The sequence below is a fragment of the Trachymyrmex septentrionalis genome, unplaced genomic scaffold (genome assembly GCF_001594115.1).
Source record: "Trachymyrmex septentrionalis isolate Tsep2-gDNA-1 unplaced genomic scaffold, Tsep1.0 scaffold13, whole genome shotgun sequence".
In the NCBI taxonomy this organism is placed as follows: domain Eukaryota; kingdom Metazoa; phylum Arthropoda; class Insecta; order Hymenoptera; family Formicidae; genus Trachymyrmex; species Trachymyrmex septentrionalis.
In genome coordinates, this window is record NW_017304438.1 from 26,367 (window position 1) to 41,824 (window position 15,458).

General features: G+C 29.9%; 1 protein-coding gene across 1 annotated transcript in view; it reads right to left on the reverse strand.

The window, feature by feature from the left end:
• LOC108756827 (proclotting enzyme-like) overlaps positions 1-15,458 on the reverse strand; it is a 32,289-nt gene that overhangs the window by 9,999 nt on the left and 6,832 nt on the right. The window contains exons 2-3 of the mRNA XM_018500910.1: positions 5,696-5,770; positions 108-410 (exon numbers count right to left, since the gene is read on the reverse strand). Of these exons, the coding sequence (XP_018356412.1) occupies positions 108-410; positions 5,696-5,770 (378 nt within the window). The remainder of the gene's footprint in view (positions 1-107; positions 411-5,695; positions 5,771-15,458) is intronic.

Here is a 15,458-nt window from a genome sequence, read left to right on the forward strand (position 1 = left end):
TTAATTTAAAAAGTAATTATCCATTTCTTATTATAATAATTTATTAATTTAATAATTTAATATACTAGTTTATCAACTAATTAACATATTAATTTTTTCCATATTACCCAAAATATTTTTGGAGATGGTGTACAATGCTGAAGGCAATTCCTTCGGCGGATAATTCGAGATTTCAACGCCTCTCGTCATATTAACGATATAGTTGCCCACGGTGTTCAAGGCGCCTAGGGTCTCGCTGATGGTTGCCAGAGGATCACTATGCTCGTGTTCTATCTTCATCAAGTGCGTATATGGACTTTGCGTGTCCCTGCGGGCATATATCGGCTTGTCTGATCTGCTCGGTCCAGGAGAGGTATCCCAGGAGTGCCATCCTCTCATCGGCGAGACGTACAAGTTTTTGTATCCGTACGCTGCGCGATTTTTATCTCGTGTGAATTAAAAATCGAATCATTGTAATAAGAAAAAAAAATACGTGAAAAGATTTCAAACAGCGAAGCAGAAGCATTTTGCAATTTTTGATCCTCATGATCTTATCTTTATCGCTATAAGCAATGTATTTCCGCGAAATTTTTAGAATTGTGGAATTCTTATTTGTTGATTATAAATATTTACTATGTTACAAGATTTTTTATTCTTAAAGCCTATTCTACGATGTGCTTTTTGTTTTTTGTTTCTTGCTTTTTATTATTTTTTACATCTTGTCTTTTTGCTTCTTATCCGGTTTTTTGTTTTATGTCGCCTGAGATAAAAGTTAACGAATTTTGAAAGAAACAAGAAATACGTAGCAAGAAATACAATTGTCGATAAAACGATTGCAAAGGGGAAATAGTAAGAGGTAAAAAGCAAGAAACAGGAAACAAAAAGTACATTGTAGAATAGGCTTAAGACTCCTAACTACTCAGCCAAGAACTCTGCGTTGATGGTAGCGACACAGAATCAGATGGCAATCTGGCGAAACCGGTAGTCATACATTTAAGCACGAGCCCATGTGTTCTCGCCATTGGTACGCCGAGAGTGAACGATACAGTGAGTTCTTTTTCACAGTAGCACAATACATACAGTAGCGCAACTCCCTGTCGGTACCTTTGATGTGTGTTGGCCAAAATGGAGTACGCATGTGTAAAATAAGCAAGTTAACTAGCGTTGCCATGGTTACCACCTAAACTTCTTTCTCTTTTCATCCTTTTTTCATTCTGTCAAAACTCACTAGATTTCGCGTCGCACTCCACAAATGCATTGGAGTGAGTAAGAGCTGTTATAGGAGTATATTAGAGCATGCAATGTATACAAGCGAATAAACCTACTATTACAATGAAATAATCTGAACTTAATGAAATTTAATAAAAATAAATTGTAAACATATTGAAAAATAAAGAGAAAATGTAGAAAAATATTAAGAAAAATATTATATAAATTAACTTAACAATGTATATTTTTGTATAAAGAAATATTATGTAATTATATATCTATGAAAATGTTACGAGAAAGCTGAGAGATATATAAGAAATTTATATACATGTATGTCCAAAAAATAAATTTTAAATACAACAAATAAAAAGAAATCCTTTTTACTCGATTTTCTATGTTACTTTTTGTTCACTTTTTCACTTTATCACTTTTTCACAAAAAATTAGACCAATCTTTCGAGATTTCTCACACAGCATTTCACCAAATGGACAATACACGTAATACTTTCCTCTAAATTTTATACTGTGTTAGTAGCTTATTTCAAGTAACCGGAAATGTCTTCTCAATAATCTCGGCCGTTCAGCGGCCCACGATATCAATAAGGGACGAGGATCATTCTAAATAACATATAAGTTTTAATAAATTGTCGTAATAGTATATCTTCCATTAATCCAGAATAGTATAAATCATGTTAAAATGCAACAGTTAACGAGATATTTAATTGTTTACGATTTTTCATGCGCGTTATATATCTCTTTCATAAACTCGAGTAGCAAGAATAGTTCAGTAGAAGTAGAATTTTACTGGAAAAAAATTATAAACCAGCATTTCTCTTCACGAAAATCTTTAAAAAGCCATCAGAAAAGAAATGTGTATATTTGAGACTCAATACTTGTGAAAAAAATATGCGAAAAAAATTGAATAGTTGCAAAAAGCACGTTTCTCGCTTATAAAATGAAAAATATTGATTGTATGAAAAAAAGTTCGGTACGAAAAATGTAAGTATTCGAGATATCTACAAAATGAGATGTGGAACGTGCGGAAAATCAATCTATTAATTAAGTAAAAAAAAATTAAAAAATACCAAAAAAGGCTTTTTTTCACTCGCTCTCTATTCATTGAAATTTAAACGCAACACGTTTTTGAAATTTTCGTAAAGTGTAGCCCTCGACGAACAAATCTTAGCCCTGAACGAATCTGAAATGTTTATTAGTTTTTGCAAGAAGAATTTGTTCATTAAAAATTTATCTGCGGAAAACTTAATTTCTTCATTTTTATGTGCAGTTGCACAGCAATTTACAGGAATGATTTTTCTTCTTCAAAAGTTGCACTATTACGTATGTTTAATAATAAAACGATTTCTTTGCAGTTAAACTATTGTATAAAATAACTTCGAAAAGTCTTATTTTTGTATAAAAAAATGGAATAATTCTGTTAATATGCATCATATTAAATAGCCGTGTGAAGCATTTGACAGTTGACACTTTTCTACGAATTTAAGAAAAAAGGTTACCCTCCGATTATTAGGAGCCGAAATAACAATTTTTTTTTTTTCAAAAAATCATTGTGACTCTAATTTTTAAATCCAAGGATAGATGTAAATCAGCCAATGTGAGCCAATACAGGTTAGGCGTGTGTGAAAGCCTATACTTTATTCTTAAGAAAAATTGACAAACGTTTCAATCCTTTCGATTGAGTCTTCCTCAGTGTAAAATTAAAATAGGTGACGTATAAATTTAATATAAAAGATGCAATGCTAATTTTTAAGATTAAAAGTTCCGTCAGTCACCAATTTGTCAAGAAAAAATTGAATTTGCTGTTAAAAAATTTTCGAATTTTTTGCTATCGAAAAAGTTTGTTTTAAATCATTGGAAAGTTGAGGAACGCGAGGATTGCAGCGCGCTGGGCGGATTGGAGAAGATTGGGCCGCTCAGCGACTCGCGCGTATCTGATTTCATGCGTTAAAATTTGCTAAATTTACATTTTCTCAGCAATAAATTGACGTAGAAACATGATTTTTTTTTTAATTTGGGGTAGCTCGACGAGATATAAACAAATACCTTAACCAAATATTTTGCAAAGTAATTGTAACTATGAAATTTTTCTTTTCTTGAATTTTTATTTTTTTGGTTTATTACTACAAAATCACGTTTGAGTATGGAGTGCATATCTCATTAACAAATTTAAGTCACATGAACTATGTTTATTTAATATACTGTAAAAAGTGTCTAATTGGATAATTAAATGTACGGAATTATCACTATAAAATTTGTTTTGTGAATTTAATTGCAAATGCAAATATGACATATGTAAATAAATAATTAATAAGTAATTTACTTGCCGAGAAAGCATTTTTGGTTACTTGAAACAAGTGACTAGTGTGAGAAAGAGTTTGCTGTCTCATTCACTCTCGATACGCTGAGGCGAGCACATAGCACGGTCTTGTGTTTAAGTGTGTGGCTACCGGTTTCGCCAGACCGCCGTCTGATTCTATGTCGCTACCGTCAACACAGAGTCATAACACGCATTCTACAATAAGCCATTAGTCATAAATCAGAAGTTAGAAGTTGGAAATTGACCAATTATAGTCGTAAATTTCCAACTTTTAACTTCTGATTTATGACTAATGGCTTATTGTAGAATGCGTGTAAGGCCATAGCATAGATTTTTGCATAACGCATAACGCATAAGCGAATCAACTAATTAGAATCTTTCCTTTCCTCCTATTCCGGAAAAGAAGAATTTCGATTGATTGATTCTCTTATGCATTATGCATTATGCAAGAGTCTGTGCTGCGGCCAAGTATAAGTACATACAGTATAGATACTGAGTGTCGGCCCATACTTTTAATATAGTGGGTCCCAGGTCACATGATTCGCCGCCATGTTGTGGGTTGGAAAGGCGCTTATAAATTTGAGTTTTAATAAAGCTACAGAATGATTTTTCTAAAAAAAAAAAGATATAATTCGGTCGTGTCATGAAATTTCTTCATAGCTAGTATATTTTTAAACCAGAATTATATAATAATATAATGTTAACTCATTATATAAATATAATATATTCACATTAATAATAATAATAATATTAAACAGTAATAAGTAAATTAAAAATAATAATTGATTAAATAATATATGAAAATTGTAATTAAATGTGAAGTTATAATTTAATAATATACGCGCGCGCGCACGCGCACGCACACACGCACACACACACACGCGCGCGCGCACACGCACACACGCACGCACACACAAATGCATACTTTATTACGAGAATGCTTTAACGTATACAAATATAACAATCTACATAATAGCGTCTCCGAAAAAATTTGATTTAATTTTTTAGTAAACTTAATTTTATTAACTCTTTATCGTACTTTTTTCTTACAAATTAAAAAAATGAAGCTTTGTACGAACGACGTACTACGGCTCTCATCCGTGATACTCATGTTTGCCCCGATTTCCTTACCACGAGTCTCACACGATATTGTCGGCGAAAGGGTTAATTATATTTTATAAGAAGGTGATCCAGCTAATCTAACCTAACCTGCAATTTCAACTTATTGAAGGCAACCATATTCCTGATTGGAAATCGACGCATACGCATTAAAAGTTGGAGACACATAAAAAGTTTAGTATCTATACTGTATGTACTTATACTATGACGTTATTTCTTAAACTTTTTTGTTTTTAACTTTTTAATGAGTAACGAGTGACGATTAAACTGATTAGATTGGAGATTACTCAGGGTCATGATCTTGACAATGTATGTCAAGGTCATCGAAACGGAGTTCCCTGATTGGTATTTTCCTGATAATTATTTTGTTAATAACTTTTTAACGGATAATAACCAACGAATAAAATATATCGAAAGTTATATGATCTCAGAGGATCATGATCTTAATAAAATATGATGAAAAGTTTTTGGAAAGTATTTGTGTAAAAAGCGAGATAAAAATCCTTATAAGGAACATTATTTGTTGAGAAACAAATTGAATTGTTAAGAAACAAGTTGATAAAAATTCATTGCACTATGTTATTGCAATTACTGTAACTTTAACAACTTTTTTTCATTTGTGTTAATTTTAATCACGAATATTTTGAAATGTATTAGATAGATTTGAATATCTTGGCAAAAATATATAATATATAAAGATTGAAGCAGAAATCGGATATAAGAATTGGGACAAAAGCGTAAACGAGACTTTGAAAAAGTGTAAAAGGGGAAAACAAAACGTAAAAGAAGCGTTTTAAGGAGTATAAACATCTATTTTAACATTCCGTTGTTTCAATTTATGTTTCTTAGAACTTTCATTTTCTTCTTTCATTTTCCCCTTATACTTGACTTATGAATTGATCTTTATTTTTGTAAGTTAAGATGGCAACGATGATGGCGCGAGTCCAAATAATTTATCCTCACCGAATTGTCACATAATGACGTTTCTGCCGTAAATATAATATAATATATTTACATCAACAAGGATACTTTTGTCAAAGCAAAAGTTACTTACGGTAAGTGCGATAATGCACGACTTCTTCGGTGTATGAGACAGAACTAGCAAATAGACTCCATATTATACATAAGTCTGAAACATGGATATTACGTAAATTATTACATGAATTACATATATTTATATAATCAATAATATAATTAACAATATATTATTATTTTATAATATTACATAATATTATTAATTTAAAGATATAAATTATATATATATGTAAAATTAAATAGATATTTTATTATGTTACGTTATATAGGGTGTCCCATCACTGATAATAAATATTTTTAAGACAGATTCTTTGGAACGTTTCAAGATGAAAAGTCGAATACGAAAATGTCGAGGCTATAATAGTTTTAAAATGGGAAAAATTTAAAGGTTATGAATGACAGGGCTAGAATTTTGCATACTCAGAGATAGCAAGATGATCGGTGTGAAAGTGTTTCCACGAACTTCATGCCTTTAAAAATAATAAAATTGTTACTAATATACAATGACAGTTTTATAAAGAAACTATTTCTGTTTATCCGTATAACGAATTTATTATAAAAATAGATCAAAATATTTGTACTTAATAATTTAATATTACCTCTGACAAGATACTATTGAAGATGGTCAATCCTGGGCAAATTTTCATGATTATTAATAGAGCCCCGAGGATCCGGGGATAATTAAAGAACGATGACATTATCAACAATTAATAAAAATTTACGATTATTAACATAAATATTTCGGTAATACATTATTAAATTTATGGAATAAGACACAGATTCACGAGGCATTAGAAGTCAGTGCTAGTACTAATGCGCAACTATAAATCAATGAAAATATATATAAATTTAATTTAATTTCTTCTGGACGTTTTGAGCCATCTTCAGCATATACATATATAAATCCCGGTAAAAAATTTTTTATACATGATATATAATATGTATAAATATAAATAAACATACATAAACACGCATAAATATTCATAAACATGTATAATTATATATGAAATGTGTCGATACATGTTCATACATCCTTTTTTCTTTTGTAAAATTACTTTTGCATATTTATATGTATGTTTATATATATTTATACATATTCATCATGAAAAATTTTTTACCAGGTATAATTACCGATATGGAACAATCATTGTTTAGTGAATCGTAAAACATTTCATGTTTTTTCTAAATGCAGACTGCATGGGCCATGTAATGAGAAGCGACTATTCTCAATTAATCAATGTTGTGACACTGCAGTTTTACAGTGATGGTGGATTGACCATCTCAACGCTAAATCAAAAGAAGTATTTTTCTTGTATAGAAACCAGATGGAATTTGTGATCTTAAAAAATTGCTCATTTCATAGAACCAAGCAATCCGCATTTAACAATAGTTCATCAATTAATAATACGAAGAATATAAAGAACACAATGAATATTGCACTTTAGTCAGACATTAAATTTAAAAAGTTGGTCGACAAAGAATTTGTCATGTACCATAAGTTAGATGTTCAAAATGCGACAATTAAGTATATTGATTACAAAATCATAGAGTACATGACGGTCAAATAAAAAACAATAAACAATTCTATTTGAAGCCGAAACGTCCAGAAGGAATGAAATTTTATTTATATATATTTTTATCATTGGTTTATAGTTGCGCAAATCAGTACTAGCGCTGATTCCTAATGCTTTATGAATTTATATTTTATTTTATGAATTAAAGGAAAATAGTTATTTCTTAAAATAATTATTTCTATTATTTCTTATTATTAAATTCATGATATTTTTTTTACATAAAATAATAAAAATATAAATGCGCTATATAAATAAGTACACATACTTTCAATGCTATAATTAGGGTGGCGTATCTCACTATCCGATGCGGACAGTACGGGGGTCTCATGGACTTAAAAATAAATGGAGCATTCGTACGAGAGGAGCTGGAGACTTGATAGAAAGAGAGAGAAATAGTCGCGGAGTAAAGCTCTATATCACTTAAAGTAGCGCATTAGTCCATCATATTGGACCTACTAACCTTATCCTGTACCAATATGTACCAATAATATCAATATGTATCAATAAATACGAAGCGCTTATTGGACTACAGACATCTAGATCTAAGATAGCGGTGAAATAGCCAATAGGAAGGCTGTCGGCAAGATAAAAGAAATGCGCTACTTTAGTAATATAGAGCTTTATTCGCGGAGTAGTTCTCTTTTTTTCTATTTTAGTTCTCTCCTGCATGAAAAATGCAGGGTTTTTCTGCTAAGGAGTTGCAGCTTAAAAATTGGGGATTTAATTTTGTATCGGATTTATGCCAGAATCATATTCATTAATGAAATTTTAGATGTAGTGCTATTTTTAATAACTTACCTTTTGAGTGTAAATTAGCTTTGAGGTTATTTTGGGATAAGGGATAGAGCTAAAATATCAAAAGAACTGAAAGAACACTGATTTAAGAGCTCATAAAGAGCTCCTAATTCTAAGCCTGCGAGTGATTTCCTATTGTTAATTTTAACTCTGGTAACCAGCTGACGTCAAAATGACGTCATTTGACATCAAAATGACGACAAAATGACGCAGCTTGCTAGGAAAGGTGTGAGTGGCTGAGTGGACGTTCACTCAGCCCCTCTTCTCCACCTTTAAATTAAGATTCTTGCTAATCGGGATGAGAAAAAATTTTTTCGCGAGGTTTGAAAACTCATAAATTGTTCTTAATTCTGAGCTATTCGTTTTTTTCGATGTGGAGGGAGAGGGGGGCAGCTGGACAAGGATCTTATTCTGTCTTCACAATCCGTGACGGACTTTATACTCGATTCAGGGGAAATTCTAGTGCGCGGCGCAATAATATAATTACAGTAGCGGCCAAAATTATTCATGACAATTACGAAGTCCTTCGTATAGTCGTTTGTTATCGGAAATGTACTGTAACATAACACACGTGTGTCCTCGTTTATTAAACACACTAGTGTTTTTATAATAAGAACAAATACATTTATCATATGTCAAGCACATTATATTGTATAATGTGAAAATGCACGCTAGGACACTTTTGAACTTGTTTTTAAAATAAAAAAAGATATATAATCTCAATAAATACGCGCTTGACATATGAAATGTATCTGTTTTTATTATAAAAAGCACGATCGAATGTGTTTACTAAATGTGAAATTAAAGATGCACAACTTGGACTAGAGAAATTTTAGCGATAAGAATACCGGTCTTTGTAACTGTCTCTTACGAGTATAATTAAGGTGGTTGTATCGCAAAATAACTTTTCTTAAGATTTGTTTGAAACTTTTTACTATTAACTTTTACTATTTGAAGATAATGATATTCTCTATACGTATCATTTTGAGAGGGAATAACCAAAAAATAATTGCATTTGAAATTAGTACTTTTAACATGTGCTAGACAAGGAGTTTTCTGTACTAAATAAGGAGCGACAGTACATTTTTAATTACAGCGCAAAAGCAGTTTAGAAATTCGCTCAAAAACTAAAAGACTATAGATAAATAGAATACAAATCTCCTAAACCGAAGAAAATGGGGGGTAACCAGGCAAATATTAATTATAAAATTTTATAAAATTACTTTACTACTTCACTAATATCCACTTTGCTTATCAACTCTTTCTCAAATGCAGACTAACGTACAGTGGGAAAATAAAATTTAAATTACTGTTCAAAAATTGCTGCAAATTGCAATTTTTTAAAAAATTGTGATTTGTAGCAATTTTTGAACAGTAATTGTTTTTTTCACCACCGAACGGTGCCCTCATGCGCTGGCGCTTCGGGCGATTGCCCCTCTACAAGCCGCTCCTGTGCAATACAATCACCTTAATATTAATAAGATGCTCGGTTACAGTCAAGCATGTTAAACAATTAAATCTTTTGACACTTTAAATGAAAAATATATGCCTTGGGGAATGTTTCTAAATGATCCTGAGATTATCGTTTATTAGGCGGAATCTTTACGACTTATCTATAGTTTTGGTTCCTTGAATTCAATTCATTATTATGAAAAGAGAATTTTAAGAACTCTAATCTGGGGATCACAAACACGTGACCCAATTGTAAAAGAAGAATGTTTTTGAAGATAAATGTAAACTCGCATGTACGCGTTTTCTTTGATCCTCGAGGGCTTTGAGAGAACGAGATCGAGAGTGGTATATCGCGGTGCTTCATATAAAAAAACAAAAATTATAAAATTACGTGTCCCAACCGGGCGCGTAGAAGTATTAAGATTTTTCGGAACTAGTTTCAGAGCGGCGGCCTTCTCTTATCGACGGTGAAAGTCACTCGGCGTGAAAGTGTGCCTTTCTTCTTTCGTTCACTGATTCATGCTGCCTGGATACATCGAAGAGAAATACGGCCGCGGTAGGACGATAGCTTGTTTCTCGATGACTCGGAAGTCCATATTCATAGTCCACTTTTCTTTCAAGACCGTCTTCTAAGTAATGTCTTAAAAGATGCCAATACGACTCTCTGATTGATTCATGACATCTCAAGACTGTAGTAAGACATCACAAATATAAAATGTTTTAAATATAAAAAAAATCGGCTATGAATACCGGCCAGAGGTAGGGATGGTGAGAATATTTATAGTCACGTTCAGCAAAAGTCAGCATTTACAATTAGTTTATACAATTTTGATACATTGACGTTGCCAAATACTATGTTTAAGCACTTACATTGATTCGATTGTAATTTTAAATCTAAAGGAATAATTCTATCTGCGAACAAACTTTCAACAATGCAGAATAAACATTCTACTAAATGTCATCGTTCTCTTGAGCAACCCACTTATAATCACACACTGTTCCTCGAATTCTACTGAACGTCGAATTTTTCACTTTACCATGAAATTGATGACGTTCCGTAACGTTTACTTTCACTCATTCCACTGATGATTAGAAAATCAAAAGAGGAATGCAGGACTAAACTTAACAAAATTCTAGATTCTTTCATTGCTCCATCCCTATTCGCCTATGAAAGAGAGAGAAGTGGAGAAAAAGAGAAAGAATAGAATAGAATTATTTTTTATTATATAGCATCATGTCTCTTCAAGTTCCTCAAGAGCTAAATTACATTAAGTAAATATGAAGAAAAAAATATAACAGTAAAAGTCAATAACAAATAAAAAATTATATAGAGAGGAATAAAGGAATAAAATAAAATACGTGAAGTGTATGAGTACATGTATTTTGTAAATGTGTGTATAGATTAGGAAAAAATGCTTTTTAACGTGTTGAATGATAAATTAATGTGTTTCACAATATGAAATGAAGCCAAATTAAAAAGTGCTGTTAAGTAATCACGAAATATGTGCTTGAAAGTGTCTAGGAACGGAGCATTTCGAATACTTCGAGGAATTATTTCAAATTTTAGTTGCAGATGTAAATGATTTTTCGATTTTTCATAGAACTCTATATGGTACAAAGATAAGATCGATGCATTATCCTGTGTATTCGTATCTCGCGAAATCTTATCTGGCCTAAGTTCGAATTTTTTAAATAATATTTGAGGTAGTTTGAAGTGTATAGAAAAAGAAACATTAAACAGCCTATAAAATAAATGCATCTGAACCTGATCTTAATCATCTAGTATAAGTCTTTTATAATAAGGAGGGGTATATTCATCCCATTTAACTTAGAAAATGAAGCGTACACAAGTATTCGTAGTCTTACAAGTATCAAAGATTCAACTCAAAGCCTTCCAACTCGGGCACGGTGTGCCTTTTATGTTATGAAATCTCTCTTCCTTCCCCCCCCCCCCCTTATAGTGACGTATAGGCAAACAACACTTGTGTAGGACGACAAATTTGAGGAGGCGGTAAACTTTTCAAGATAGAAAATTTTCACAGTTGGTATGAATTATTAATTTGTTAATTTAACGTTTTTACACAAGTTACATCGAATATATTTTACCAGAAACAACATTTTAAATATACATATATTAAAAATGTATTATATTTATATTATTATACTTATTGAAAATTATTGAATGTTTTTACCAGCTAATGTGGGGATACAAATAATTTTTTTTTATTCAGTTTCCCTTTTGCCAAATTTATAAATTAATGAAGCCACCTGGAGACGGCTAGTTGGTGCCGGGGCTGAGTATGTATTTGAAACTTTTATTTAAAACAATATTTGCAATACCAGCGTATTTTGTATTTTTTATTTTAGCGGATCACATAAAAGTATTACGTATTTTGTATTTAAAATCGAAAGATTAAAAGCTTTTGGTATCTTGTAATTCATATAATAAAGTTGATTATCAATGTTAGTATTTAAAATACAAAATACAAAATGCTTTCATAATTTTTTGTTATTGATACTAAAATTTAAAATATAAAATATTTTTATATATTTCCATGAAATATAAAATACAAAATATTTTCATATATTCCGAACAAACATAAAATATAATTATCTTACCAATATTGTTTTTCAAATAAAAGTATTTTAAATACATACTTAAACCCTAATTGATACCTAGGGGCGATAAAATGCTTAATCCGTCACTGCTCAATTAGGTTTCTGACCTCAAAAAACAGATCACAATACCATACTATGATATTGTGATCCGCTTCTGTAGATCAGAAATCTAATCGGAGGAAGAAAGAAGGATTTAATTCATAATGTAAAATGCACGCCCTAGTTGGAAGACTCTGATTTATCTTTTGTGTTATATCAGTTTGTATTAAGTAATTAGAGTATAGTCGAGCAGTAGAATTTATTATACTGTCAGTTACCATAATTGATGATATAGTTCTTTATGCGAAATAATGTATCTTGTTTAGAATTATGGTTATGATTCTATTAGCATTCAAAATAATTTTCTAAATAAATATTCATTATAAATTACTTTATGTGAGAGAGAGAGAGAGAGAGAGAGAGAGAGAGAGAGAGAAACGGCTCGCGCGTTTCTGCAACAAGAGGAAAATTTTTTGAACTTAATATTGCATAACATTGGGATCGATGTCCTTTTATTTTCAGCTACAAGCGTTACAAGGACGCTCCGATTACGTACATTAGGATTGTTTATCTCGCGGCATGCGGGTCGAAGTTGCATCGTGTCTCTTCGACCGATCATATGTACAACAGCACAGTAAAAACCAAAATAGCATTTGTGTTAAAATCGAACTTTGCTAAAATTTTTGTGTTAAATTTTTAACATACCCGAGAATTAATTGAACATAATGTAATTGTGTTATTCGAATATTTTGTGTTAAATTGACATTTATTTCTTATTATTAATGAAATAACACAGAAGTAAATAAACAGATAACAAAAATAATTTTAAAAAATTTTAACTGTAAATCTTAAGATAAATGAACAAAATATATGTGATAATTGAATATCTCAGACAGCACAGAATATTTATAATAAATATTTATTATTATTCTATTTTTGAAATATTATGTAAATATTTTATACATATTTTATAAAGCTTTATTCGAAATATTATTAAAAGATAGACTAAATATTTATTGTAATATTTATGATAAATATAATTAAATATTTCTGTTAAGTATCTTTTATTTGAAATATGTCTTATTAAATATTTCCATAGCATTTACAAGACTTACAATAAATATTTCTAATATAATATTTATAATGAATGTTTGTGATCTGTGCAATCTAAGACCACAAAAATATTTATAAAATATTTAAAATAAGCCTGATAAATATTTATAAATGTTTTGTAAATATTTTATAAATATTGTGTGCTGTCTGGGATATTATCAATTTTGCTGAAAGAAATATTTCTACAATTTACTTTTAAGAATTGTATAAAGTATTTATTGTACAAAGTATTTATACTTTTTGTGTTCTATTTATATTTATTCCTTATCATTGCTCTACTATACTCTACTATTATACTCTATAGTATTAGAGGAAAGTCTCTTATTATGAAATAGGCGCTTAATATGAAATAGCGGCGTTTCTGCTAAACTAATTGACGCTATCTATTGGTTCCGTCATAAATTTATTGCTCTTGGGTTGAAAACTGTTTAGTAGAAAATTCGTTATTAGATCATGCCTGTAATCATCGTAAAAAAAGATTTTAGAATTTGGATATCTTCAAGTTTCATTGAGATGAACCTTTAAATATTTTTTATTAATTAATAAATAGATATTTGGCAATAAATTCTTCATGTAATGATAGAATAAAGTCGTACTAATAGAAAAATACGGGATATGTTGAATTGCTTAATTACAGAAATTAGATTTGATGAACGCAAAACTGTAAGGCGTGGAAATCGTAATATGAGATACCCAGGATATTTTTGATATGAAATAACCCATACTCCCATATCATAGTGAAAATCGTTGTTAAAATATAAATGATATTGTATAATAATAAAAAGAACAACCGGAATGAACATCGAGTGCCTATTTCGATGCTTGATTTCAACTATCTGAGTTCTGGGTATAATGTATCGCATACTCATTTTTCGCGCACCCTGGCTGTATTTGTTTGTATTTAAAAAACGTTAAATAAAGTTTTTTAGTTGCAATACTGATATATTTTGCGTTTTATCGATTTCTCATCTCATATTAGGAGTACAATTTTTTGACTTTGTGATTTTGTTCACTTTTTACATTTCTTTAATTTACAAAAAAATGAAATTTGAAATTATCTTTTATTAACATTATCTTTTATATAACATTATCTTAAAACTTATTAAATTCTTTTCAAAATGACCTATTATTTTTTTTAATTCTGCGCATAGACTTTTAGCATTTACCCAAAATGAACTCAATATCTCATAATAGAGGCCTCTCCTCTATAATAACAATTTAGCATTGACGAATTTTATGATAGTAACATCAGGATTGAAAAGTCACTAGATCATTATTTGTAACGAATGGGAAAAATTACTCATTACTTATTAAAAAAATTAACTCCACATTTGTAACTCGTTACTTTTTAGTCGTTATTTGTAAGAAAGTAACATTACTCATCGTTATTTGTTACAATCTTTTTTCAATAAATAAACGCGTAATGATGCAAATTACTTTTCAAAGTGACTTTCCCAACCTTAGCGCAATTTTAGCTTTTAGTTAGTTATCATTATAGTCATAAAAAATTGCAACATCATTATATCAAATTGTTGTTATAAAAAATAACAAAATAGTAATTCTTCCATTCCCTGATTTTATGTAGAAGATTATATTACTTAATTCTTTACTTTAATAGTGACTGAATTGAAAAAAAACGTGATTTTTTAAGTTATAGTATAAATAATGAACATTATTCTATTAATTCTATTAAAAGTGAACTAACATATAAACGAAAATGACAAAATGACATTTGTTTATATTAATATTACATTTTTTTGTAAATTTTATTTGATTAGTCAATAATTTTCTGTCAAGTTGAAAGATAGCTTGTCTCCTTTTTTAAGAGACTTAATTTTTTGAGTTAAGATAAGAAAATGATAGATATTTAATAGAGAGAGAGAGAGAGAGAGAGAGAGAGAGAGAGAGAGAGAGAGAGAGAGAGAGATCTAACGCTTTTATAATCACTTTTATAATTTACAAATTAACATTAGATCGATAAAAATTTGTGATATCAAATTTTGTTAACTGTTTGTTGACAAAATTGCTGACATTATTTGGTATATCAAATCTTGCTGCTAATTTGTATCTTTTTTGCTAACAAGGTTTGCAGCAAGATTTTACAAGATCTATTTTCAGCAAATTTGACTATCTTTAGGTATATATAATATATGTATACATGTATATATATATATATATATATATATATGT